The 27,140-nt window shown below is 40.7% G+C and overlaps 2 protein-coding genes across 2 annotated transcripts in view; both read left to right on the top strand.

Moving 5' to 3' along the window:
- Nucleotides 1-3,220: 3,220 nt before the first annotated feature.
- On the top strand, nucleotides 3,221-12,655 carry LOC133569907 (mucin-2). Its single transcript, XM_061922496.1, has 6 exons — nucleotides 3,221-3,333; nucleotides 3,814-3,875; nucleotides 9,735-10,054; nucleotides 10,141-10,399; nucleotides 11,456-11,497; nucleotides 11,583-12,655. The coding sequence occupies exons 2-6, from the start codon at nucleotides 3,818-3,820 to the stop codon at nucleotides 12,653-12,655; spliced, it is 1,752 nt and encodes a 583-aa protein (XP_061778480.1). The 5' UTR covers nucleotides 3,221-3,333; nucleotides 3,814-3,817.
- A 1,724-nt stretch (nucleotides 12,656-14,379) lies between these two features.
- The window catches only part of adgrg2a (adhesion G protein-coupled receptor G2a), a 28,181-nt gene continuing 15,420 nt past the window's right edge, over nucleotides 14,380-27,140 (top strand). The window contains exons 1-8 of the mRNA XM_061922450.1: nucleotides 14,380-14,440; nucleotides 16,341-16,377; nucleotides 16,447-16,481; nucleotides 16,610-16,737; nucleotides 18,634-18,751; nucleotides 21,864-22,426; nucleotides 25,026-25,135; nucleotides 25,212-25,348. Of these exons, the coding sequence (XP_061778434.1) occupies nucleotides 14,433-14,440; nucleotides 16,341-16,377; nucleotides 16,447-16,481; nucleotides 16,610-16,737; nucleotides 18,634-18,751; nucleotides 21,864-22,426; nucleotides 25,026-25,135; nucleotides 25,212-25,348 (1,136 nt within the window). The 5' untranslated portion in view covers nucleotides 14,380-14,432. The remainder of the gene's footprint in view (nucleotides 14,441-16,340; nucleotides 16,378-16,446; nucleotides 16,482-16,609; nucleotides 16,738-18,633; nucleotides 18,752-21,863; nucleotides 22,427-25,025; nucleotides 25,136-25,211; nucleotides 25,349-27,140) is intronic.

Here is a 27,140-nt window from a genome sequence, read left to right as displayed (position 1 = left end):
AAACCTGCTGGTTGACATGTGGTAGAGAACCATGTTCGCTTGACCGCTCTGTTCCATATTAAAGCTTCACCGTCATCTTTAGGGAATGTAAACAAAGAAACACCGGTTGTGTTTGCGTTGCTACAGCCGGCTGCAATACGCCGCTTTCCACCAACATATTTTTTCTTTATAGTCTCCATTATTAATTGAACAAATTGCAAAAGATTCAGCAACACAGTTGTCCAGAATACTGTGTAATTATGCGATAAAAACAGACAACTTTTAGCCGTGATCGGTGCTGGAAGAACATGTCCGCTACAACCGGTGACATCACGCGCACGCGTCATCATTCCGCGACGTTTTCAACAGGATACTTCGCTGGAAATTTAAAATTGCAATTTAGTAAACTAAAAAGGCCGTATTGGCATGTGTTGCAATGTTAATATTTCATCATCGATATATAAACTATCAGACTGTGTGGTCGGTAGTAGTGGGTTTCAGTAGGCCTTTCAGTAACAGTCTTTCTGGGATTGAACAAAAAAACCCTACATGTAAACTCTTTTTGGTATCAAATACCTCCTTTGTCATGTATCAAACCATAAGGAATGGAGGTCAAAACTTTTCAAAAGTGTTAAGTTCACTTTTCTCGTGTTTGACAGAGACATTATGGGGGAGTAAGGGTGCCGAATGACCATGTGTTCGAAGCAGAAGACATAAAACGGCAGGTTTAAAGTTTGATGTGGGTCGAGGAGGAGGAGCCACAGTCACCCTTGACTGTGTACCTCTTGCTTGGCCCCGGTACCAAACCGTTTGCTTGCCTAACGGAATTGCAATTGTGACATCCAGTGGATACATTTAGAACAGCAGTTTCTGTCATTAAAAAAAAATTAGCTCATTTTTATACTCGGCAAACTCATAACGCGGGCCGGATAACCTTATGCGTTGTGGTCGAAAAATACTTCGGAAGACATGCTAGCATGTAATGCGCGTGTCGTTAATAGTCCGAGATATTTTACTCAATGGTAGTCATCTTGCTCAACATTTTCTGACTACGTAGCTTAATTACATCTTAGCTACTTTTTGAACAAGTAGATTTTCCTGTAGCTTAGCTACTTTTAGACCCACATAGCCAGGTAGCTTACATCTGTCATGTCTGTGTGATCATGTTCTGTTTAGTAATGTTCTGTTTTGTTTTTGACTCCATTACTTCCATGTGTTTGCGCACCCTGGTTTGTTTTAGTTTCCATGACAACCATTTGAACTCACGCACCTGTTTTTAATCACCACTGTTGCCAGGTAGTCAGCCTGGCGACATCACCCTCTATCACCCTCTTCACCTCCTATGTATCCATGCCAAAGACCCATGTTCCTTTCTCATTCCAAGTAAGTTTTTCGTTATTCATGCCATAGTGCAAGTTTTTGTTTTATGTCCATAGTTTTGCCTTAGGGCAAGTTTTTTTTTCATAGTCAAGTTTTGAACCTCCCCTGAGAGCGCCTTTTGTTTGTTCCTGTTTATGGTATAATTAAAATATGAAAATTACTTTCACGTCGTGTCCGGTCCAATCGCTTTGCACCTCGGGAAAACAATCATGCACACCACAGTCCACGTCTTGACAACATCAAAGCTACAAGAGAAAATGGTCTGTGATTCCTGATCCAAAACAAAAAAGAAAGGAAGAAAATACCGGGATGTATGAGAAAATCCATACATACGGAGAAAACCCATGATGACTGGTTGGTGTTGGTATGGTAAGTCACAATTGGTTAGGGTTAGGGCGAAACATTACAGAGGCAAGATAAGGCAGGTCATCGAAACTAGCTGAGATCATTATCCATGCGTTTGTTACGTCTCGCCTCGACTACTGTAACGTATTATTTTCGGGTCTCCCCATGTCTAGCATTAAAAGATTACAGTTGGTACAAAATGCGGCTGCTAGACTTTTGACAAGAACAAGAAAGTTTGATCACATTACGCCTGTACTGGCTCACCTGCACTGGCTTCCTGTGCACTTAAGATGTGACTTTAAGGTTTTACTACTTACGTATAAAATACTACACGGTCTAGCTCCATCCTATCTTGCCGATTGTATTGTACCATATGTCCCGGCAAGAAATCTGCGTTCAAAGGACTCCGGCTTATTAGTGATTCCCAAAGCCCAAAAAAAGTCTGCGGGCTATAGAGCGTTTTCCGTTCGGGCTCCAGTACTCTGGAATGCCCTCCCGGTAAAAGTTCGAGATGCCACCTCAGTAGAAGCATTTAAGTCTCACCTTAAAACTCATTTGTATACTCTAGCCTTTAAATAGACTCCCTTTTTAGACCAGTTGATCTGCCGTTTCTTTTCTTTTTCTTCTATGTCCCACTCTCCCTTGTGAAGGGGGTCCGGTCCGATCCGGTGGCCATGTACTGCTCGCCTGTGTATCGGCTGGGGACATCTCTGCGCTGCTGATCCGCCTCCGCTTGGGATGGTTTCCTGCTGGCTCCGCTGTGAACGGGACTCTCGCTGCTGTGTTGGATCCGCTTTGGACTGGACTCTCGCGATTGTGTTGGATCCATTATGGATTGAACTTTCACAGTATCATGTTGAACTTTCACAGTATCATGTTAGACCCGCTCGACATCCATTGCTTTCCTCCTCTCCAAGGTTCTCATAGTGATCATTGTCACCGACGTCTCACTGGGTGTGAGTTTTCCTTGCCCTTATGTGGGCCTACCGAGGATGTCGTAGTGGTTTGTGCAGCCCTTTGAGACACTAGTGATTTAGGGCTATATAAGTAAACATTGATTGATTGATGTGACATGATGACGAGTGAGTACGAGACAGACGGACGCTTCAAGCTGACCACTCACAAAAACAAAACATACCTAAAAATGTGAGAGGGATTTTCTCCCACGGATTAGATATTTCCTTGAGTAATGAAGATGACGTGCAGGAAACCCACAGTAAAATATCTCTTTTATTCAGCCTTTAATGGCAAAAAAATTTGATTCTCCCAATCATGTGTTTCTAAGAACACATGATCGGGTTGTTTTGAACTGTGTGAGAAATTACAAGCCGTAGGGATGAGCAACATTGCCACCATGTGTCGTATTAAAAAAATAACAGCACAGACGACGCGGTGGAGATGTATATTTTGAGTGATTTTCACCCTTTTGAAAACTAGAAGCGTGGTCTTTGGATGGACAAGGTCCATCCCCTCCTCTACTGTATGTGGGCGTGTCCCTCATTTCATTTCCTGAGCACACAAGCTGATTTAAGAGGCTGGCGCACAAGGGACACGCCACAGAAGAAGACTGGAAGCAATGGACGCGACTTTACACAGCGAGACGAGTCCTCCCGCTTAGGAGAGCATCAGGTAATTTTAAAAACGTCCGTCGTCAGAACTTAACAGTAAATGTGGACTGACCAAATAAGTAAGGCAAAAAAAAAAAAAAATGTATCGGACATTTTTTTTTTTTTTTTTTTGCAACCGTCTGGTGACGTAGTGTAAATATGAGCCAGAGGAGACATGTGATATGTGCGTCCATGCTGATCAGACAATGAAGCAGGTAAGAAAAACCTCCAGATAGTAAATGGAAGTAGGGATGTGCTCTGAGGACACAACCCTGCCCCGCGGCCTCCCAGCTTGTTGACCCCGACCACAAGATGCGTGTTGGCATCATGAACGCCACACAATGAGGAGGAAGCTGCAACAAACAAGTGTTGTCCTCCTGCAACGAGTTTAGGGAAGTCAGTCAGGACGGAGTTACAGCTTTTGTCCGCGTTACAGACCTGGAAAATGTCCTGCTCGATTATATTTTGATGCGTTTGTCCTTGTTTGTCCTTGTCTTTGCAGAAGGATGTACGTTTTTCTGCAGGTATTCTGGATTTGTGTATTTGGAGCCTCTCCAGTTTCAGGTACTTTTTACATATGTATGGTTTTTGTTATCGTAAATTATTATTGAATTGTTATCATATGCCAAATTGGCCCTAGTGTTTGAATGTGAATAATATTTATATAGCACTTTTCTCTAGTGACTCAAAGCGCTTTACATAGTGGAAACCCAATATCTAAGTTACATTTAAACCAGTGTGGGTGGCACTGGGAGCAGGTGGGTAAAGTGCCTTGCCCAAGGACATAACGGCAGTGACTAGGATGGCGGAAGCGGGAATCGAACCTGCAACCCTCAAGTTGCTGGCACGGCGGCCACTCTACCAACCGAGCTATGCCGCCCCTGTGTGAGTGTGAATGTTGTCTGTCTATCTGTGTTGGCCTTGCGATGAGGTGGCGACTTGTCCAGGGTGTACCCCGCCTTCTGCCCGATTGTAGCTGAGATAGGCGCCAGTGCCCCCCGCGACCCCAAAAGGGAATAAGCGGTAGAAAATGGATGGATGGATGGATGTTATATTTATGAATTTATATTTTATAAATGTATATTGCTTATCATTCTACGTTGTTGTATTATTATTATTATAATACGTGTGAAATTATAAGTATTTATAATTGATCATTATGAAATTATAATTTAAACCATGGGTCCCCAAACTACGGCCCACGGGCCGGATACGGCCCGCCAGCGTCCAAAATCCGGCCCGCGGTAAGTCCCAAGTTAGAAAAGATAAAAGTTATTTAATTTTATTTATTTATTTATGGTTTTTTTAATCTGTCCTTTCTAATCCATTTTACTCTTGTTACTCTTGTGGTCTCCTAGCCGGTCAGGCACATCATATTGTCCAAAAATGCATTCTATCATCGATAATGTGACATCATTAGCGGCAAGTGCGCGCTCTTTCAGTCAATTAGTGCATGAGAAATATATATACATATATGTATGTATGTGTGGGAAAAATCACAAGTATACTTCATCTCTACAGAACTGTTTCATGAGGGGTTCCCTAAATCATCAGGAGATTTTAATGGTAGCATTCACATACGATGGTTTATATAGGGAACAGAGGGGGTGGGTACAGGCAGGCGTAGGGCATGGTGATTGGATCATGTGTTACCTAGGAGTTGTTTCCGTCTGTGACGGCATGTTGATATGATTTCACTGCGCTTGTTGAGGGATGACAGGTCTGGATGATATATAATAAACAGTTTCTCTTTTAAGCATAGGTTGCATCTTTTATTACCACTGTTGTAAGGTGTGCTGGATGCAAGATGTTGCCATTTGTTTGAATATTCAACATTGTGTTTGAATATTCAACATTATTGTCTTTGAGGTTTGCTCGGTTGGTAGAGTGGCCGTGCCAGCAACTTGAGGGTTGCAGGTTCAATTCCCGCTTCCGCCATCATAGTCACTGCCGTTGTGTCCTTGGGCAAGACACTTTACCCACCTGCTCCCAGTGCTACCCACACTGGTTTAAATGTAACTTAGATATTGGGTTTCACTATGTAAAGCGCTTTGAGTCACTAGAGAAAAGCGCTATATAAATATAATTCACTTCACTTCACAAATGTGCTTGCTGAGTTCTGTAGCATTCCGCAAGGTCTGGTTTCTAAAGGAGACCTTGTGATTATTCCATCTGGCTTCAAACGCTCCTTCGGTTAATCCTACATACGTGTCGGATGTGCTAATGTCCTTGCGTGTTACCTTATATCTATATATATATATATATACATATATACTATAAAAACAGTACAACTTTTTATATTTTCCTTTGTTTGTTTTTTATTGTAGCGACACAGTGGTTAACGTTTTGGAGACTTGTGTAAGTGTATGCATGTTACTATAAATATATATATATATAAATATATATATATATATATATATATATATATATATATATATATATATATATATATACACACACACACGCAGCTCAACCCCCGGCCAAATTGTTCTAACCCAATGCGGCCCCCAAGTCAAAAAATTTACGACCCCTGATTTACACATTTTCATTAACCTTATACGTTTTCTTATTAGTATTAGTATATTTATACGGTAACACTTTACTATGGGGAACATATTCTAAGTAACAAAGACTTAATTGAGAGTTATTTGGTCAGGGTTAGAGCAGAGTCTCAGACACGCGGCCCACGGGCCAATTGCGGCCCACGAGACCTTATTTTGCGGCCCCCACCTTAATATGCAACTTTAATGTTAGTGCGGCCTGCGAGTTTTATATGAATGGCGCTTGGCAGCGTTGTGTTATTTGGATCCAAAATGGCTCTTTCAATGTTCTGGGTTGCCTACCCCTGCGTTAGTGGAAAAGCGGCAAATGAGTGAAAGTGACAGGAACAGCCGTCCATTTTCTGCCCCTTGTCCCTTTTGAGGTCGCGGGGGGTGCTGGAGCCTATCTCAGCTGCATTCGGGCGGAAGGCAGGGTAAACCCTGGACAAGTCGCCACCTCATCACAGGGCCAACACAGATAGACAATATTCACACTCACATTCACACACTAGGGACCATCGCCAAAAACATGCTGAGATAGGCTCCAGCATCCCCCGCGACCCCAAAAGGGACAAGCGGTAGAAAATGGATGGAAGGATAATAATGTATTATGCTATTATTAGGGGTGTTGTAAAACAACATTTTCACTTTTGATATAATACTTTTTACCATAAAATATATTGTTAAATTATTATAAATTTTATTATTGTCATAATATTTAGGAAATTATGAATATTAAAAAAAAAAAGTTTTACAAATGTATATTAGTTATTTGAATTTGTTATATTGTTGTTTTATTATTATTAGCTAATGTTTATAACATAACATTTTTATGAAACTATAAATTCCGCCCGAATGCAGCTGAGATAGGGTCCAGCGACCCCAAAAGGGACAAGCGGTAGAAAATGGATGGATGGATCGATGGATATAAATTACTAATTTTATCAATGATTTTTTTACTATCTAGAATTTTTTTTTTACTATAATTGTTTTATGTTATTATTTTCATGAGATTTAATGTGTTTATAATTAATTATTATTAAATTACAAGTAATTATACTTTATTATAAAATCATAATTTACACAATAATTTCGATAATATATAAAAATAAATATTATTTGTAGTATCACTAAAACCTAACAGAAGAATATTATGATAACTTGAATAACACCTTAAAATATTTTGTAGTTTTTCATATAGTTCATGTACCGTATAGATTTCCAGTATAAATAATAATGTATTATGCTGTTATGCTTTCACTTTCAATATAATACCCAATAGTGGGTCCTTGAGTATTGACCGAGTCCGATACTAAACCGATACAATATCATCACAAAGTACATACATTTATTATGTAGTGTGGAATGTTCGAAAAGGTTTGATCAAGTAACATTTCTCAGAGGAAGATAGTCGGTATTAAAAACACTATACCTCATGACATACTTATGCAGTCTTTAAATCAAAGTGGAGTAGTATTTTTTCACCATAATTAATTAATTAGTTAAGGCTCATGAATGATGTGTACACTTTTGTTATTGAATGCTTTTTAATAGGCTTCTGCCTTGAAGACTTTGTATGTGTAAGTACCATATTTTTCATAGGGCGCACCGGATTATAAGGCAAACTCTCTAATACCTAAAGTTCCTTAGGTGAATAATGTAAGCTCACTACACCAGTATGTTTTAGGGCTTTCATGGCAAGTTTACTGACAGATATAAGTAAGAACTTTATACTACTTTGTATTAGAAATGGCAACAGCGGAGGATGAATATCCCATAACAAAAAGAAAAAGAAGAAGCTTATCGACTACGGTGTCGCCACGAACTACAAAGGCGGACCCTACGCAATTTTTCCGGACTTATACAGATCCCAAATACAGATCAGCAGGTACCATAAGGTAAGGAAAATTGCTTTCGCATAATATTGCGAAACAGAACGCCGGATAATATGTCTTACCTTATACACACCGTAATAATACTCCTATGTTGAAGCACAGTACAATACGAGCAATGCGGCTTCATAGCTTACCAAAGTCGTACTAAAAAATGTCGAAAGATTTTTGAGCGCCGTGTGTAATGTTCTATATTTTCAATGGAACATATAAAATAATGGTGTTGTTTACTTGAGTCATATTGCAGTCTACACATATCCCTTCTGAGTGACTGCCATTATATTGCAGTTTTTACGTATCTCGTATGTGTGACTGCCATCTGCTGGTCACACTTATCATAACAGCATGTACCAAATAAAATAGCTTCGACGTTGGTAAGCAAAACAATAATTATTCTGTACATTAGGCGCACCGGGTTATAAGATACACTGTCGAGTTTTGTTTTTTTTAAATAAGGATTTTCAGTGCACCTTATAGTCCGAAAAATACGGTAATGTTTTTTGATTGATTAATTGAAACTTTTATTAGTAGATTGCACAGTACAGTACATATTCCGTACAATTGACCATTAAATGGTAACACCTGAATAAGTTTTTCAACTTAGTCGGGGTCCACGTTAATCAATTCATGGACTCGGTAATATTTTAAATGCTCTTTGATATCATCCAAGACTTGTTTTTTTTTGCTGATATCAGACTATTATCAATGTCGGATCAGGACTTTAGTACTTATTATTAAAGTTTTAGCTTATTATTATACTGAAAAAAATAATAATGTAATAATGTATAATTTAAATAAAAAACTTGGTTCAAGTAGCACCTAAAAATGGCTTTGCAAGTAATATCATTTTTATTTTTCATGTACAACATATACAACAGTGGTGTCAAACTCAAATACAAAGTGGGCCAAAATTTAAAACCGAACAAAGCCGCGGGCCGAGGTTGAACAAATTAACCTTTTTAATAGGGACCCAAACAAGTTTTGCTTTGAATATTGAACAAGCAAGGCTTATATAACTTTATAGTGACATGCAAAATCGAGTTTCAAATAATAATAATAATAAAAAAATATCAATGGCATATCAAATAAAATTTAAATAAGAATTGAATGCCTCTTTTCGGCGGTGGGGTTGAGGTGGATGGGGTTTAGTGGTAGCGGGGGGTTGTATATTGTAGAGTCCCGGAAGAGTTAGTGCTGCAAGGCGTTCTGGGTATTTGTTCTGTTGTGTTCATGTTGTGTTACGGTGCGGATGTTCTCCCGAAATGTGTCATTCTTGTTTGGTGTGGGTTCACTGTGTGGCCCATATTTGTAACAGTGTAAAGTTGTTTATACGGCCACCCTCAGTGTGACCTGTATGGCTGTTGACCAAGTATGCCTTGCATTTACTTGTGTGTGTGTGTATAAGCCGCATATATTATGTGACTGGGCCGGCACGCTGTTTCTATGGAGGAAAAGCAGACGTGGAGACAGGTTGTAGAGAACGCCAAAGGCAGTGCTTTTAAAGCCCACCCCAAATATTGTTGTCCCGGATGAAATTCGGGAGGGGGACTGAACTTCGGGAGTCTCCTGGGAAAATCGAGAGGGTTGGCAAGTGAGAGTATTAGCGGTGAATGCGGTGTTACAGCGGCGGGCCAGCTCTAATGTTAATGTGATATTGCCTCAAGGGCTAAGAGAAATTACACGGCGGGCCAAAGTTTGACACCCATGATATACAAACATTTTTATTTCCAAATCTGTGATGTCTTTGTGTACCACCAGGTGGAGCTCACCTATGCCATCATTCACACCCCAGTTCGAGACTTAATAGGCCCAACTATTAGGACCATGAATTGATTAACGTGGATCCCGACTTAAACAAGTTGAAAAACTTATTGGGGTGTTACCATTTAGTGGTCAATTGTACGGAATATGTACTGAACTGTGCAATCTACTAATAAAAGTATCAATCAGTCAATCAAACTCTAACAACTTTCCCCTCTCCTTGCTCAAAGGTTACTTCCTGGGGGACACCAAGGCGGTTTTGCACGGCTGCAATGACCACTGGACCCTGCAGGACAGGACGGCCATGCCCTTGCTGTACCGCATGACCGTGTGCGTGGACGTGCGGGTGGTGGACCCCGGTGCCTGGGTGGCCTTCACCTACAGCTCGGCCCATGTCCCCAGGCCCGAGCTGGGCTTGGAGGGGGACGCGGGGGCGCTGTACGGGTGGCTGCTGGGGGTGAGACATCGCTTCCCGGTGAAGCTCGCCCTGGGTCGCTGGCACAGCGTGTGCTTGAGGAGGGATGTCCCCGGGAACTCCTTTAGTCTGGAGGTAAACCATGTAACGGTGGCTTTATTTCAAGTTACGTAGCGAAGCCTGGTGGATTTGAAAGCTTTATGTCCAAACTGGTCTCTCAGCTGGATGGACGTCTGGTGGCGGAGCGCACCGTCATCGCCCAGGCCATCCCCCAATCGGGCTCCCTGTGGCTGGGCTGCCGACCCCGACGGCAAGCGCCCGGGGCGGCGTTTGGCCGGCTGGAGGTCTACATGTTCCGCATGTGGGCCGACCTGGCCCGCCGGGTCGCCTGCGAGGACGGCACCGTGATCGGCTGGGACGCCCAATACTGGGGCGTGACCAGTCCTCGGGCTCGGCAGACGGACGACGGCCTCCCTTGTGGTGACGTTTATGTACTGCTTGTTAAAGGCCTACTGAAACCCACTACTACCGACCACGCAGTCTGATGGTTTATAAATCAATGATGAAATCTTAACATTGCAACACATGCCAATACGGACCGGTTTAGTTTACTAAGTTGCAATTTTAAATTTCCCGCGAGGTATCCTGTTGAAAACGTCGCGGAATGATGACGTGTGCGCGTGACGTTATTGGTTGGAGCGGACATTTCAGCCCAGCACCACTCACAGCTAAAAGTCGTCTCTTTTCGCATAATTACGCAGTATTTTGGACATCTGTGTTGCTGAATCTTTTGCAATTTGTTCAATTAATAATGGAAACTATAAAGAAGAATGCTGAACATGTTTCTCTACGTCAACCAGCAAGTTTTTGGATGGGAAAATTGTGATATTAAGTCGGCTCTTACCGGAGACATCAGAGGAGCTTCCGTCCTGCTGCAGTTGCGTGACTTTCCTCAGAGACACTTGCGGTCAACACACTCGTGGCCACACCCCTCCAACTCTCAGGTACTATTTATTCCCACTAAAACACTAGCAACACAATAGGCAGATAAGGGATTTTCAAGAATTATCCTAGTAAATGTGTCTAATAACATCTGAACCACTCCCACTGCAATCGCCTTTTCTTTTTTTTTTCTCTCTTTCTAGTCCTTCACTCTAAATTTCCTCATCCACGAATCTTTCATCCTCGCTCAAATTAATGGGGAAATTGTTGCTTTCTCGGTCCGAATAGCTCTTGCTGCTGGAGGCTATGATTGTAAACAATGTGAGGATGTGAGGAGCCCTATAATCCGTGACGTCACGCGCACATCGTCTGCTACTTCCGGTAAAGGCAAGGCTTTTTTATTAGCGACCAAAAGTTGCGAACTTTATCGTCGATGTTCTCTACTAAATCCTTTCAGCAAAAATATGGCAATATCGCGAAATGATGACACATAGAATGGACCTGCTATCACCGTTTGAATAAGAACATTTCCTTTCAGTAGGCCTTTAATAACATGGAAGAACAATTCAATCTTAACCACATTTATCCTTTCAGCTCAAACGCCTGAACTTGGACACTCCTTTTCCCCTCCACCTTGTAAGTGGACCAATAAACAACACATTTTTTCCCTACAGCTAGATCATTATATTTTCATATTCGTTTTTTTGTTGTTGTTTTTTAGTATTGACCTCCACAATGGACACTAGTGAGCCTCTGTCAGTCATAGCGGCCTCTAGTGGCCATGTGGATAAACCCTTACCTATGACTCCGCCCACAACAACACTGCTGACGACAACAACCAGTGCAACAGTCCCAGTTAGCCCATTAGCCCCGCCCTCTAGCTCTAGCTTGACCAATCAGATGTTAATCAGCACCACGGTCCCTACTACAGAGTCTCTGACACTAGCTGACCAAACCACGCCCACCACAGGGCCCCACCCAACCAGTGCAGAAATTCCAATTAGCTTGTTAGCCCCGCCTACTATCCCCAGCCTGACCAATCAGGAGTCCAGCAGCTCCCAGGCTCCTCCTACAAGGTCTTTCGCGCCTGCTGACCAAACCTCACTCATTGCGGCAATGAATGAAGACATCCTAACCAGCACTTTAGTCCCGCCTCCTAGTCCCAGCCTGGCCAATCAGGAGTCCAGCAGCACCCAGGCTCCTCCTACAAGGTCTTTAGCGCCTGCTGACCAAACCTCACTCATTGCAGCAACAAATGCAGACGTCCTAACCAGCACTTTAGTCCCGCCTCCTAGTCCCAGCCTGGCCAATCAGGAGTCTAGCAGCACCCAGCCTCCTCCTACAAAGTCTTTCGCGCCTGCTGACCAAACCTCACTCATTGCAGCAACAAATGCAGACGTCCTAACCAGCACTTTAGTCCCGCCTACTAGCCCCAGCCTGGCCAATCAGGAGTCCAGCAGCACCCAGGCTCCTCCTACAAGGTCTTTCGCGCCTGCTGACCAAACCTTACTCATTGCGGCAACGAATAAAGACGTCCTAACCAGCACTTTAGTCCCACCTACTAGCCCAAGCCTGGTCAATCAGGGGTCCAGCAGCACCCAGGCTCCTCCTACTGCTCCACAAACTACACTTAAACCCCTTCCACTTGTTGTGTTAACAACAACCAACGAAAAAGTTCCGGCTAGTACGTTATTCCCGCCTTTTCGCCTCAGCTCGACCAATCAGGTGTCAAGCACCACCCAGGCTCCTCCTTCAACCCTGTCAGGTGGGCGTCACTTTATTATAAAAAAATAGAACTAAAATATTAATATATCTAATTTTTTTTTCAATTTTTAGGGCCCCACCTGTGTGACTGCACCGCTTCTTGCAACACGACAAGTGAGTTAGAAGAATGTATGATTAATTTCTTGACATTAATGTAAAAAACATCCATCCATCCATCCATCCATCCATTTTCTACCACTTATTCCCTTTTAAGATAATTAAATGTTTTATTATTATTAATTGTCCCTTTCAGGTCAGTTCTTTGCTATGCGCGTTAATATCAACAGTGCTGCCGTCAATGTGGACGCACTACAACATTTGGTAAGTATGATTTATGATAGTTAGTTATTAATGTTAATTGGTTCCGGACATGCAAGTAGCAAAGTAGAACTTCATCTATCCATCCATTTCCTACCGCTTGTCCCTTTCGGACTTATTAATCATAAATCTAATATTTTCATAGCCAAGTCATGAAAAAGGTGTTTACGACCTTCTAAATACTTTTTTTTTAACATTATGAGAGCCATCCAGGCATGAAATAACACCCTTTAGTCATCTTTACACTTTTAATCCAATATAGCATGCGGCTCTTTAGCGCCGCCCTAGTGGCTCTCTGGTGCTTTTTCAAAAATGTATGAAAAATGGAAAAAGATGAGGGAAAAAACATATAAAAAAATATATTTGTTGTTTTAAATTGGTTTCTGTAGGAAGACAAACATGACACAAACCTCCCTAATTGGTATAAAGCACACTCTTTTTATTAAACATGCTTCACTGATTCAAGTATTTGGCGAGCGCTGTTTTGTCCTACTAATTTTGGCGGTCCTTGAACTCACCGTAGTTTGTTTACATGTATAACTTTCTTCGACTTTCTCGGACGTGTTTTATGCCACTTCTTTTTCCGTCCCATTTTGTCCACCAAACTTTTAACGTTGTGCGTGAATGTACAAAGGTGAGTTTTGTTGATGTTATTGACTTGTGTTGAGTGATAGTCAGACATATTTGGTCACTGCATGACTGCAAGCTAATCGATGCTAACATGCTATTTAGGCTAACTGTATGTACATATTGCATCATTATGCCTCATTTGTAGCTATATTTGAGCTCATTTGGTCTTCTTTAAGTCCTTTTAATTCAATGTATATCTCATGACACACTATATGTATGTAATATGGGTTTTATTTTTTTGCGGCTCCAGACATATTTGTTTTTGTATTTTTGGTCCAATATGGTGGCGACTTGTCCACGGTGTACCCCGCCTTCCGCCCGATTGTAGCTGAGATAGGCGCCAGCGCCCCCCGCGAGCCCAAAAGGGAATAAGCGGTAGAAAATGGATGGATGGATGGCTCTTTCAACATTTTAGTTGGCCGACCCCTGCAATATAGTAATGCTTCCTAAGGCTGAGCCAATCAGTGGCCACGATACTGAACAGCATGCTCTGATAGGTTAGTGGTCAATGCTTTATATTTTTATGCGTAAAAATATTTAATTTAAGACATAAAAATTGTAGAATATGTAAAAAAAAAAAAGTAAATGTCCCCATAAATCTGCGATGTGATTAAATCGCAATATTAGAAGCACAATGTGGTGAAAAACGGCTATATTGTTGTATTTAAAGGTAGCTCTACCACCATCTGCTGGTTTGAGGGTGGAATTGCACACATGTGTGGCATGTTGCGGAATATACCTTCTTTTTTTGTTGCTGATAAAAAATCAAATATATATTGAAATATATGTACTAATAATACATTTTTAATTTTGTTTTTACAAATATTTTCTTTAGTTGTCGAGGCTTCCATGTAGCTCCATGTCAGGGTAAGTTTTTCACAACTTCCAAATTGTACACAAACAACAAAAATATTGATTCCTGCATTTTTATTGATGATGGATTAAAGTTAAGTGACCTTGAGAGGCTGTTAGTCCACAGATGACTCACTTTTTGTGCCAATCAGTAAAAAAAACAAAACAATGACAATTGTGAAACATGGCCTATATTTCTACAAAACCCAAAACCAGTGAAGTTGGTATGTCGTGTAAATAAAAACAGAATACAGTGATTTGCAAATCCCTTTCAACTTATATTCAATTGAATCGACTGCAAAGACAAGACATTTAACGTTCCAACTGAGGAACTCAATTTTTTTTTCAAATAATCATTAACTTAGAATTTGATGGCAGCAACACATTGCAAAAAAGTTGGCACAGGGGCATTTTTACCACTGTGTTACATGGCCTTTCCTTTTAACAACACTCAGTAAAGCTTTTCAGGTGGAATTATTTCCCATTCTTGGTTGATGTATAGCTTAAGTTGTTCAACAGTCCGGGGTCTTCGTTGTGGTATTTTACGCTTCATATTGCGCCACACATTTTCAATGGGAGAATGGGCTGGACTACAGGCAGGCCAGTCTAGTACCTGCACTCTTTTACTATGAAACCATGGTGTTTTAACACATGCAGAATGTGGCTTGGCATTGTCTTGCTGAAATAAGCAGGGGCGTCCATGATCACGTTGCTTGGATGGCAACATATGTTGCTCCTTAACCTGTATGTACCTTTCAGCATTAATGGTGCCTTCACAGATGTGTAAGTTACTAATGCCCTGGGCACTAATACACCCCCATACCATCACAGATGCTGGCTTTTCAACTTTGCGTTGATAACAATCCGAATGGTTCTGTTCCTCTTTGGTCCGGAAGACACGACGTCCACAGTTACAAAAAAAATGTGAAATGTGGACTCGTCAGACCACAGAACACTTTTACACTTTGCATCAGACCATCTTAGATGAGCTGGGGCCCAGCAAAGCCGGCGGTGTTTCTGGGTGTTGTTGATAAATGGATTTTGCTTTGCATAGTAGAGTTTTAACTTGCACTTACAGATATAGCAACGATCTGTAGTTACTGACAGTGGTTGTCTGAAGTGTTCCTGAGCCCATGTGGTGATATGCTTTACACACTGATGTCGCTTTATGATGCCTGAGGGATCAAAGGTCACAGGCATTCAATTTTGGTTTTCGGCCTTGCCGCTTACGTACAGTGATTTCTCCGGATTCTCTGATACTTTTGATGATATTATGGACAGTAAATGGTGAAATCCCTAAATTCCTTGCAATAGCTGGTTGAAAAAATTGTTCTGAAACAATTTGCTAACGCATTTGTTCACAAAGTGGTGACCCTCGCCCAACCTCTTGTTTCATAGAAGCTGCTTTTATACCCAATCATGGAACCCACCTGTTCCCAATTAGCCTGTTCACCTGTGGCGATGTTCCAAATAAGTGTTTGATGAGCATTCCTCAACATTCTCAGTCTATTTTGCCACTTGTTCCAGCTTTTTTGAAACATGTTACGGGCATCAAATGCCAAATGAGCTAATATTTGCAAAAAATGACAAAGTTTACCAGTTAAGTATCTTGTCTTTGCAGTCTGTTGAATTGAATATAGGTTGAAAATGATTTGCAAATAATTGTATTCTGTTTTTATTTACCATTTACATAATATTCCAACTTCACTGGTTTTGGGGTTTTGTATATTACAGTTGACATAATTACAATGGAACAACAAGCTATTCTTCCTACTACATGCCACGCCAATGTAAATTATGCTATTATAAATAAAATTGGAAAAAAATGTATGTTTTCAGAGTTTCTGTATAATCAATGAGTAACAATTTGAAGGATTTTGAGTGCTAACACAATCCCACTATTCGTTTTTTGCAGGTGTAAAGACTACCCTGATATACAACAGCACTTCCAGGTCGTTTTGTAACAAATATCTAACGTTTTATCAAATTCCAAATTAACTGAGTAAAATTTCGTTTTGCAGGGTGTTCACCTGGAATGTGATGGCACCCATCAGAGGTATGGAGCATTGTGTGTGCGTGTGTGCGTGTGTGCGTGTGTGTGTGTGTGTGTGTGTGTGTGTGTGTGTGTGTGTGTGTGTGTGTGTGTGTGTGTGTGATACGATTAAAAAGGGGCTGTCCTTGCAGGTTGAACAGCTGCATGGTGATCGTGGAAGTGTCCGGACCGGTTGATGGCTGCTCGCTCGGGCCTCTCCTGAAGGAGCTGATTGGAAGTTACGCAGGCGTCACGGGTCAGACGGCGCTGGCACGCATGGGTATATATATATATGTGTGTGTATATATAACTTAGACCAGGGGTCGGCAACCTTTACCAATCAAAGAGCCATTTTGACCCGTTTCACAAAATAATGGCAGCCACAAGACTCTTGAAATTTATAATGAAATAACACTGTATAAAGAGGTTTTTTTTGCTTTGTGCTATGTATAAACCAGGGGTCTCAGACACGCGGCCCACAATTAAATATGAAGATTTGATGTTAGTGCGGCCAGTGGGTTTTATATGAATGCCCCTTATTAGCATCACGCATACAATCCCTCCCGATTTCTCCAAGAGACTCACGGGTTTTAGGACGACTATTCCATCGGACGTCTGCTGAGTAAAACCCATTCAACAAATATAAGGGCGTGCTACGATGGCACTGTCTTTAATGCCCTCCACAACTTGTACAAACAGCTTACCAGTCAGGTCACGTGTTGTATGTGGCTTCTGCAGACGCGCATATGCGATTGCAAGGCATACTTGTTCAACAGCCATACAGGTCACACTGAGGGTGCCAGTTTAAACAACTTTAACACTGTTACAAATATGCGCCACACTGTGAACCCACATCAAAAAAGAATGACAAATACATTTCGGGAAAGCATCCGCACTGTAACACAACATAAACACAACATAACAAATACCCAGAATCCCATGCAACCCTGACTCTTCCAGGCTACATTATACACCCCGCTAGCACCAACCCTGCCCCTCCTGCGTTGGTTGAGGTGGGCGGGGTTGGGGGGTAGGGTGTATAATGTAGCCTGGAAGAGTCAGGGTTGCATGGGATTCTGGGTGTTTGTTATGTTGTGTTACAGTGTGGATGTTTTCCCAAATTTGTGATTGTCATTCTTGTGTGGTGTGGGTTCACAGTGTGGCGCATATTAGTAAGAGTGTTGAAGTTGTTTATATCACAACCCTTAGTGTAACCTGCATGGCTGCTGCACAAGTATGCCTTGCAATCGCTTGAGGACTGTAATTGAGGTTTCACACAATATGTGACCAACCGGCACGCACATAGTGTTGTAAAACAGCGGGCACAACTACATGTATAAGAAGATGTAATGGACACCACCACCACGGCCCGCCCCTCAATGTTGCTGTTCGAGTGAAAATCGCAGTATGCTAACCTCAGACAATTTTAGGGAAAGGCACTGAGGTCAGAAATCTCCTGGTGAATTCGGGAAGGTGGGCAAGTTTACAGCTGAGCGGCTGTGCCACACCAGAGTGGTCAAAGAGCCGCATGCGGCTCGCCGACCCCTGACTTAGACTCAATATCCCTCTTTAAATCAGGACTCAAAACACACCTATTCCTGACTGCTTATTCACTGTTGTTGTTGTTTTTATCCAATTGATTTTATGGTTTTGATTCTGTACAGTGTCCTTGAGTGCCCAGAAAAGCGCCTCATAAGTAAAATGTATGTATATATATATATATATATGTATATATATATACATATACATATATATATACATATATATATATATATGTGTGTATATATATATATATATATGTATATATATATATGTATATATATATATATATATATATATATATATATATATATATATATATATATATATATATATATATATATATATATATATATATGTATATGTAGAACATAATGGCGTGTTTTCAGTTACATATCTTACTGATGGGGTGGTATAGCTCAGTTGGTAGAGTGGCCGTGCCAGCAACTTGAGGGTTCCAGGTTTGATCCCCGCTTCTGCCAACCTAGTCACTGCCGTTGTGTCCTTGGGCAAGACACTTTACCCACCTGCTCACAGTGCCACCCACACTGGTTTAAATGTAACTTAGATATTTGGTTTCACTATGTAAAAAGCACTTTATAAATATAATTCACTTCACTTGCCTTCACATGTCCAGGGGTGTGTGGTTCCCCCGGCGTGCCTCTTCATCGCCTGCTGGCCTCCAACCTGAGCTGGTCCGCTCATGCCCTGCTGATGTCGGACATTTGCCGCCATGACACGGCTCTACTCCAATGGTGACTACAACACAGTGTGCCTTAAAACAAAAGATAATAATGTTAGTTTGAACTTAGATGCACAAATGGGACACAAAATACAAAAAAAATATATTGTATTTTTGAACAATTTTGATCTAGAATCAGAATCAGAAACACTTTATTAATCCCAGAGGGGAAATTAAAATGTTCAGCCGAATCCCATTCAAGATCAGACAGACATTACAGGGAGACAGAACAGGATCGCTGACAGGTCTGCCAACTTCCGGCGCCCCTTACAAAAAAGGTGAGATTCAGGTAAACAATAGGAGGGTGGGGTTGAGATTTTTTTTTTTTTTAAGTCTCAGAGGTGCCACAATAGTGTCTTGTCCAATATTTGGCCTTGATGCTGGAATTTGGACAGTTTGAAAATGCTTTTAATTAATTATTGCGTGTCTGGAGCGTTAAGGCTAATTCCTGTGTTCATCCACATGTTTGTGCACTTAGTCCAAGGATCGGCAGCCCAAAACGTTAAAAAGAGCCATAATGAACCAAAAGTACAAAAAACTAATGGAGCTGCAAAAAATGAAAAGTCTTATATAAGTCTTATAATGAAGTGAGATATTTTTTTAAATATTCTAAAAATAGCAACAATTAAAAAATTCTTTATAAATATATTTTTTGATATAATACAAAATATGAATTTAAGTTCATAAACTGTGAAAAAAATGCAACAATGCAATATTCAGTGTTGATAGCTAGATTTTTTGTGTGGACATGTTCCATAAATATTGATGTTAAAGATGTATTTTTTTGTGAAGAAATGTTTAGAATTAAGTTCATGAATCCAGATGGATCTCTATTACAATCCCCAAAGAGGACACTTTAAGTTGATGATTATTTCTATGTGTAGAAATCTTTATTTATAATTGAATCATTTGTTTATCTTTCAACAAGTTTTCAGTTGTTTTTATAACTTTTTTTCCAAATAGTTCAAGAAAGACCACTACAATTGAGCAATATTTTGCACTGTTATACAATTTAATAAATCAGAAACTGATGACATTTACATCTTTATCTCTTTTCTCTGATTAGGGGGTACTTGAATTAAAAAAAAATTCACAGGGGGTTACGTCACTGAAAAAAGCTTGAGAACCACTGTATTAACCTACTATCAAAATGACTATGTGTCGCAGGCTGAAGCAAATCTACGTTGACAGAAATGTTGAAATCTAATATTTATTCTACACAATTTTACAACATTAGAAACCATTAGTAAATCAGAGGCTACTTAGAAGGTGAGATAACTCCTGGAAATTACTGAATTTTAATGGCCAAAGGTATAGATGTGTGTGTCCAAGTTAAAGGAAACCCAGCTTGTCTTCTTTTAATGGATGTATTACAATCTTTGGCAAGATAGGTCATATTTGCTGTGGTCTGGAACAACATGGCACACACACAACTGTCTGAAATGCAGCCAATATTACATACAGATAATGTGTCATGAGAGATGCAAACCTAAATTATATACAAAGAGGATAAAAGTAAAGAATATTAAATGAGCTCAAATATAGCTACAAATGAGGCATAATTATGCACTATGTACATACATCTAGCCTAAATAGCATGTTAGCATTGATTAGCTTGCAGTCATGGATTGACCAAATTTGTCAGTAACATCAACAAAGCTCACATTTGGGCATTTACGCACAGTATAAAATGTTTGGTGGACAAAATGAAACAAAGGAGTGGAAGATTTTACATGTAAACAAACTGTTGCATCACAGTCCACTCTATGGTCAGTTCAAGAACCGCCGAAATTAGTAGGACAAAACGACGTTCGCCAACATATTAAACAGTGGGCTTTCTAACAATTAGGAAGGTTTGTGTCATGTTTGTTCTCAAACAAAAAACATACTAAAAATAAAAAATAAATGTTCCCCCATCTTTGTCCATTTTCAATCCTTTTTTTAAAATGCTCCGAGGAGCCACTAGGGCGGCACTAAAGAGCCGCGGGTTGCTGACCCCCGTCTTAGTCCAACTTTTTCCAAGCTAACGTCAGCGACATTAGCATATAGCCATGTTAGCCACAATGCTAACATTACACTCACATCATGCTTGGTTAGCATATTCTCTAAAATAAAACAAAATGATCAGACTTACAGCTAAATGACGAATAGTTGGCAAGGCCCCTGGCGCCATTTTAACATGTGTAGTGAAGCCTGGGGAAGACGTTTTTTTGTTTTGTTTGTTTTTTTCCTTTATGAACTAAAAAAGCGACTGGTTTAGCTCCTAAAAATGTTCAAAAAACACATCAAACATGGCTCGGTGAGTGTATGGCACATTCATTACCTGTTCTGACACTTCATAATCCGCTGGATTAAAAAAGTCACTACATTTGATCTGCAAATACAATTAATAGTTTCTTTGTTTGTTTATTAAGATCTCTGATGGCTCATAAACAGTATCAGCTATCATTCCTGGCGTCAACATTTTAAAAGTACAAAAATAAATATCTATACCACCTTCAAAATAAAACAACAGCTCCACATTAATTACAGACACACAAATGAATGCAAGGCATACTTGGTCAACAGCCATACAGGTCACACTGAGGGTGGCCGTTTAACAACTTCAACACTGTTAAAAATATGTGCCAAACTGTGAACCCACACCACACAAGAATGATAAACACATTTCGGGAGAACATCCGCACCGTAACACAATGGAAAAAATACCCAGAACCCCTTGCAGCACTAACTCTTCCGGGAAGCTACAATATACACCCCCACTACCACCAAACCCCACCCACCTCAACCCCCCTTTTCCCGAATTCGGAGGTGTCAAGTTTGGCACTTTTAAAAGAACTATTATTGGGTATGGTAATTGTTTCCAAGCCCTAACAATAAAGGTACAAATAATTTGCATGCAATCAAATGACAAAACCAAAAATAGATTGAAAATAAAATATATTTGTGTGGATGTATACATTCTTAAAGTGACACACACATCGGGAGACACTCTTTGTGTTTCCATCCATCCATTTATTTTCTACCGCTTGTCCCTTTCGGGGTTGTGGGGGGGGGTGCAGGAGCCTATCTCAGCTGCACATAATGCATCATTTGACTCGACTTGTGCGTGTTTTCTCCTTCAGTGAGACCAACCAGACTCGCGCGGTGCTCCTGGCTGACAGCTGCTCCCCATCACTAACGCTTCCTCCCGCGGTCCACGAAGCCGTGCCCACTGCCGCCACCGATCCGGACATCTCAGCCGGCGCTGCCTTCGCTGACATCACGACGCATCAAAACCCAACACAACCCCTCGCTGTGACCACTCAAACATCTCCTGACGACTCGCCGGTCACTACAGTTACTACACTTTCCTCCCATGATGCAACATTTAACTCAACGGCACCTCTTCCTAACGGAACCACCGTAACAGAGCACCATGTGACCAACGGCACTGGAAATGAACACACGACACACTTAAACGCCACTTCCACGTCAAAGCGACCAGGACCGCAAGACAACTCAACACTTCCCGATGACAGCCAAACATTGGCGACCACGTCCAGTAACGACGTGGCTCCTTCAGCCCCGCTCATCATGGCCGACATGACGACTAACCTCAACAACGGCGCCAATTTAAGCGATGATCCTTCACATATCCTGTTGACGTTTCCGGCGAAAAACGACAACACAACCATAACAACAGCTGGTGAGAATCAATTCTGGACATCTTTATGACTCCTAATGTTTTTTCTTCAAAATGTTTTACACTTACTCAAGATGTCAAGATTATTTATTGTCAATTCTTAACATGCACAAGACACATAAGAACTGAAAAAGTACATTTTCGGCACAGTCCAGACATACGTTACAGGGAGACAAGACGGGACCGCCAACGGATCAGCCATTTTTACGGCGCTCCTTAAAAAGGTGGGAAAAAGGGGATATTTGGGAAGGGGGGAAGAGTAAATAAATAAATGGTACATGGGTTGTACTTTTATAGCGCTTTTCTACCTTCAAGGTACTCAAAGCGCTTTGACACTACTTCCACATTTACCCATTCACACACACATTCACACACTGATGGAGGGAGCTGCCATGCAAGGCGCCAACCAGCACCCATCAGGAGCAAGGGTGAAGGGTCTTGCTCAGGACACAACGGACGTGACGAGGTTGGTACTAGGTGGGATTTGAACCAGGGACCCTCGGGTTCCGCACGGCCACTCTTCCACTGCGCCACACCGTCCCCGTATATATATATATGCAACAATTTCATGGTTTTTAATAAATATACATACATTTTGACTTCTTCATGTATATTTATTAAAAAAACATCAAATTGTTGCATATTTTTTGTTTTGTCGTAGGGCTGGGCCAATTAAACAATATCAATATATATCGCAATCGACACATAATCGATATCAATATAAATTGCGTTCGATAAAACATTCGATATACAATACCGGCCAAAAGTTTGGACACACCTCCTTATTCAATGCATGTTCTTTATTTTAATGCCTATTTGCATTGTAGATTGTCACTGAAGGCATCGAAACTCTGAAAGAACACATGTGGAGTTATGTACTTCACAAAAAAGGGTGGAAAAACTGAAAACGTGTTTTATATTCTAGTTTCTTCAAATTAGCCACCCTTTGCTCTGATTACTTTTGCGCACGGCCATTCTCCCACTGCGCCACGCCGTCCCTATAAAAGTATTAGTCAAAGGCTGGACCCACGGATGGGGTCCAGGCTGAGTCCAAGGGAAAAAAACTCATTTGCAATGCACACATAAACACGTTACATTTAATCACGACAACTCGCACAGAGGGGGGGTTGGAGCCCTGGAAGGCTCCGAGGGGAAAAACAAGCGGTGGTGAAGGCGTGTGGTGTTGGAGGGGAGGTGTGTGCGTGTGTGCCCAATTGTCTTGGGTGTGATGGTGTAATATTTTTGTCGACTGAGGCCGATCTGAAAAAGTTCGACTCCAGGTGTTGTTCAGAAGGGAGGGAGGTCAAAAGCGTCCATCATTGAGGTGTCCTCGGGGTGTGTTTCAGAACAGCCTGGTCCTAGCGTCAAGGCCATTCGAGGGAGTCAAATCGTAGATTAGGATGTTTGTTTTTCGCAAACAGACAAAACAATGACTTGTCTGTTCTGAGTCCATGCCGGCTCTCTCAAATTCAATTCAATCTTCCTTTTCAGTAAACTTCTCCATGATGTGATCCATCTTGCGATTTAGTTCAAAAAATTGCCACAGTCTGTGGGAACACAGATGTGGGAACACAGATGTGTACTCATCATTAGACGTTCACTCAGTAACGTCTTGCTTGATGGCAGGTATCTTTTTCGAACCAATCCTGCTCAAATTTTGCACGCGTATACTCCTCCGTCACCTTAAAATGTGTACCAAATTTTTGGGCGATTTACAGGCACAAGTGGAGATGCCGATGAATGCTTTAAAATGTAATAGCGGTTTCAATAAGTAAAATGTATGACTTTTAAAAACGCCACAGTACGGAGTGGTACATAAACCAATAAACCTTCAAGGCACTGCCTTTGCGCACCAGCCAAATCACATAATATCAACAGCTTTTCACACACACAAGTGAATGCAGGTCGTACTTGGTCAACAGCTATACAGGTCACACTGAGGGTGGACGTATGAACAACTTTAACACTGTTACAAATATGCGCCACACTGTGAACTCACACCAAACAAGAATGACAAACACATGTCAGGAGAACATCCGCACCGTAACACAACATAAACACAACAGAACAAATACCCAGAACCCCTTGCAGCACTAACTCTTCTGGTACACTACAATGTACACCCCCGTTACCACCAAATCCCATCCATTTCCCGAATTCGGAGGTTTCAAGGTTGGCAAGTATGTCATATTGCAGTCTATATGTATCTCTTCTGTGTGGCTGCCATCTACTGGTCACAATTATCTGTTCAGCATGTACCAAATAAAATAGCTTCAAGGTTGGTCAGCAAAACCAGAATTATTCCGTACATTAGGCGCATCGGTTTATAAGGGGCACTGTCGAGTTTTGAGAAAATGAAAGGATTTTTAAGTGCGCCTTATAGTCGGAAAAATACGGTATACATTTTTTTTTAAACTCGAATTCTGCATTTATGATATGTAAATAACTGGTTACAGAAGTAGTTTAGTCACAAGTGTAGTCACATGGTTAAAACCTGGTTCTGAAGTGAAGCCTCACCCAGACCCAGAATTGAGTTTGAGACCTCTGACACAAATGGCATTTGTGGTAAAGTTAAACTTCTATCACTTTGCTCCACACTAAGGCACCATAGTGACTTCTTCTGCATCTCCTGGGACAAAACTCCCCCCTGAGGAGCAAATGGACAAACTTCTGGAAAGAACTCAGGACGGATCTCAGCTTAATTCCTCGCAGGTAGCGACTGCCTGGACCACTTCTTTACAGGTACTGAAGCAGGGGAGGTTACATATTTATGTGTTTGGCGCGGCAGGTCGCGGACGTGGTCGAGCAGCTGGAGAAACTTCTGGATGCTGCAACCGTCTCCCAGGCGGTGGGGAGGAAAGCCATCAGCATCGTGAGCCAGCTGATGGAAGTTGACCCACGAGTCCTGTCAGCGTCTTCCAACAGGTACTCATTCTAATGTGGGGGTTGCCACCCTTTCAACTAGGGGTGTCCCCATCTGATATAAATAGCGGTCTGATATCAGCAAAACTATCGGCTTGTGTCTAAAATCTCCGATACAAGCAGCGTGTTGACATTTAAATGTCCTCCAATATAGACACATGGTTGCTCTTTCATTGTATTATTCATATTGTATTATATATGTATATGTACATATAAATTACTATTATTTATATATATATATATATATATATATATATATATATATGTATATATATATATACACAATCATCATTATTATTATTGTTATTTAATAAGTTTGAAATCGATAAATACTTGCTTTAGTCAAGTCATTAAGAGGCAAACATGATAGGTGATATGCTACTAGGAGCTTGCAGTTACACAACGGCTAAGCACACAATAGCACACATGCTAGTTAACATAGGAAGTGTCTCAAAGTTTTTAATATTGAAGTCTAAAACATCATATTTGTAAATAAATAGGGACTGTCAAATAATTATCGTTGCATATTACTTAGACCAGGGGACATTGATATATATATATATATACATATATATATATATATATATATATATATATATATATATATATATATGTATATATATATATATATATATCAATGTATATATATATATATGTATATATATATATATATCAATGTCCCCTGGTATATACGTATATATATATATGTATATGTATATATACATATATATGTATATACGTATGTGTATATATATATATATATATGTATATGTATATATACATATATATGTGTATATATCTGTATATATATACACATATATATATATGTGTATATATGTGTGTGTATATATATGTATATATATACACACATATATATATATACACACATATATATATATATGTGTAAATATGTGTGTATATATATGTATATGTATGTATATATATATGTATATATATATATATATATATATATATATATATATATATATATATATATATATATATATATATATATCAATCAATCAATGTTTACTTATATAGCCCTAAATCACTAGTGTCTCAAAGGGCTGCACATATGTAGTTCCGTTGGTCCGTTGAATATTGCTGTCCGGGTGGATATTGTTGGGAGCGTCCTCTCTCGCCTGAAACCTTTACCCCTTAACAGCCGCATGCTGTCCAGGCGTCCGCTTTACCTCCATATGAACAACGTGCCGGCCCAGTCACGTAGTAATGTAGCGTTGGACGTGTTTAACTATAGTCTTTACTCGAAGATGTCAAGAAATGCTGACACGTTGTATGATTTTTTTAACTGGTTTAATGATAACGGTAATTTCAATCACTCACACACACACACACACATGGACACACAAACACACACACGGGTTAAAGCAATGCATACTTGGTCAACAGCCATGCAGGTCACACTGAGGGTGGCCATATAAACAACTTTAACACCGTTACAAATATGCGCCACACTGTGAACCCACACCGAACAAGAATGACAAACACATTCCGGGAGAACATCCACACCTACAATACCCCGAATCCCTTGCAGCACTAACTCTTCCGGGATGCTACAATAACATCTACGGCTTTTGGAGCTCAGTGCACAACTGCACACACAACAAGAAGGAGACGAAGCAGAAGAACAAAGAAGAGACATGGCAACGAAGAGTAAGAAGGAGAAATACGCTTGCAAGTTCCAAAATGATTGGAAAAAAATAATTTAATTTCATCCAAGACAGCTCCAATGGGAAGGGGTATACTGCCCGCCCCCCCAAATCTCGCCCTCCCA

Source organism: Nerophis ophidion, linkage group LG15 (assembly GCF_033978795.1).
Source record: "Nerophis ophidion isolate RoL-2023_Sa linkage group LG15, RoL_Noph_v1.0, whole genome shotgun sequence".
Lineage (NCBI taxonomy): Eukaryota > Metazoa > Chordata > Actinopteri > Syngnathiformes > Syngnathidae > Nerophis > Nerophis ophidion.
This window is presented reverse-complemented; position numbering and strand designations above follow the sequence as displayed.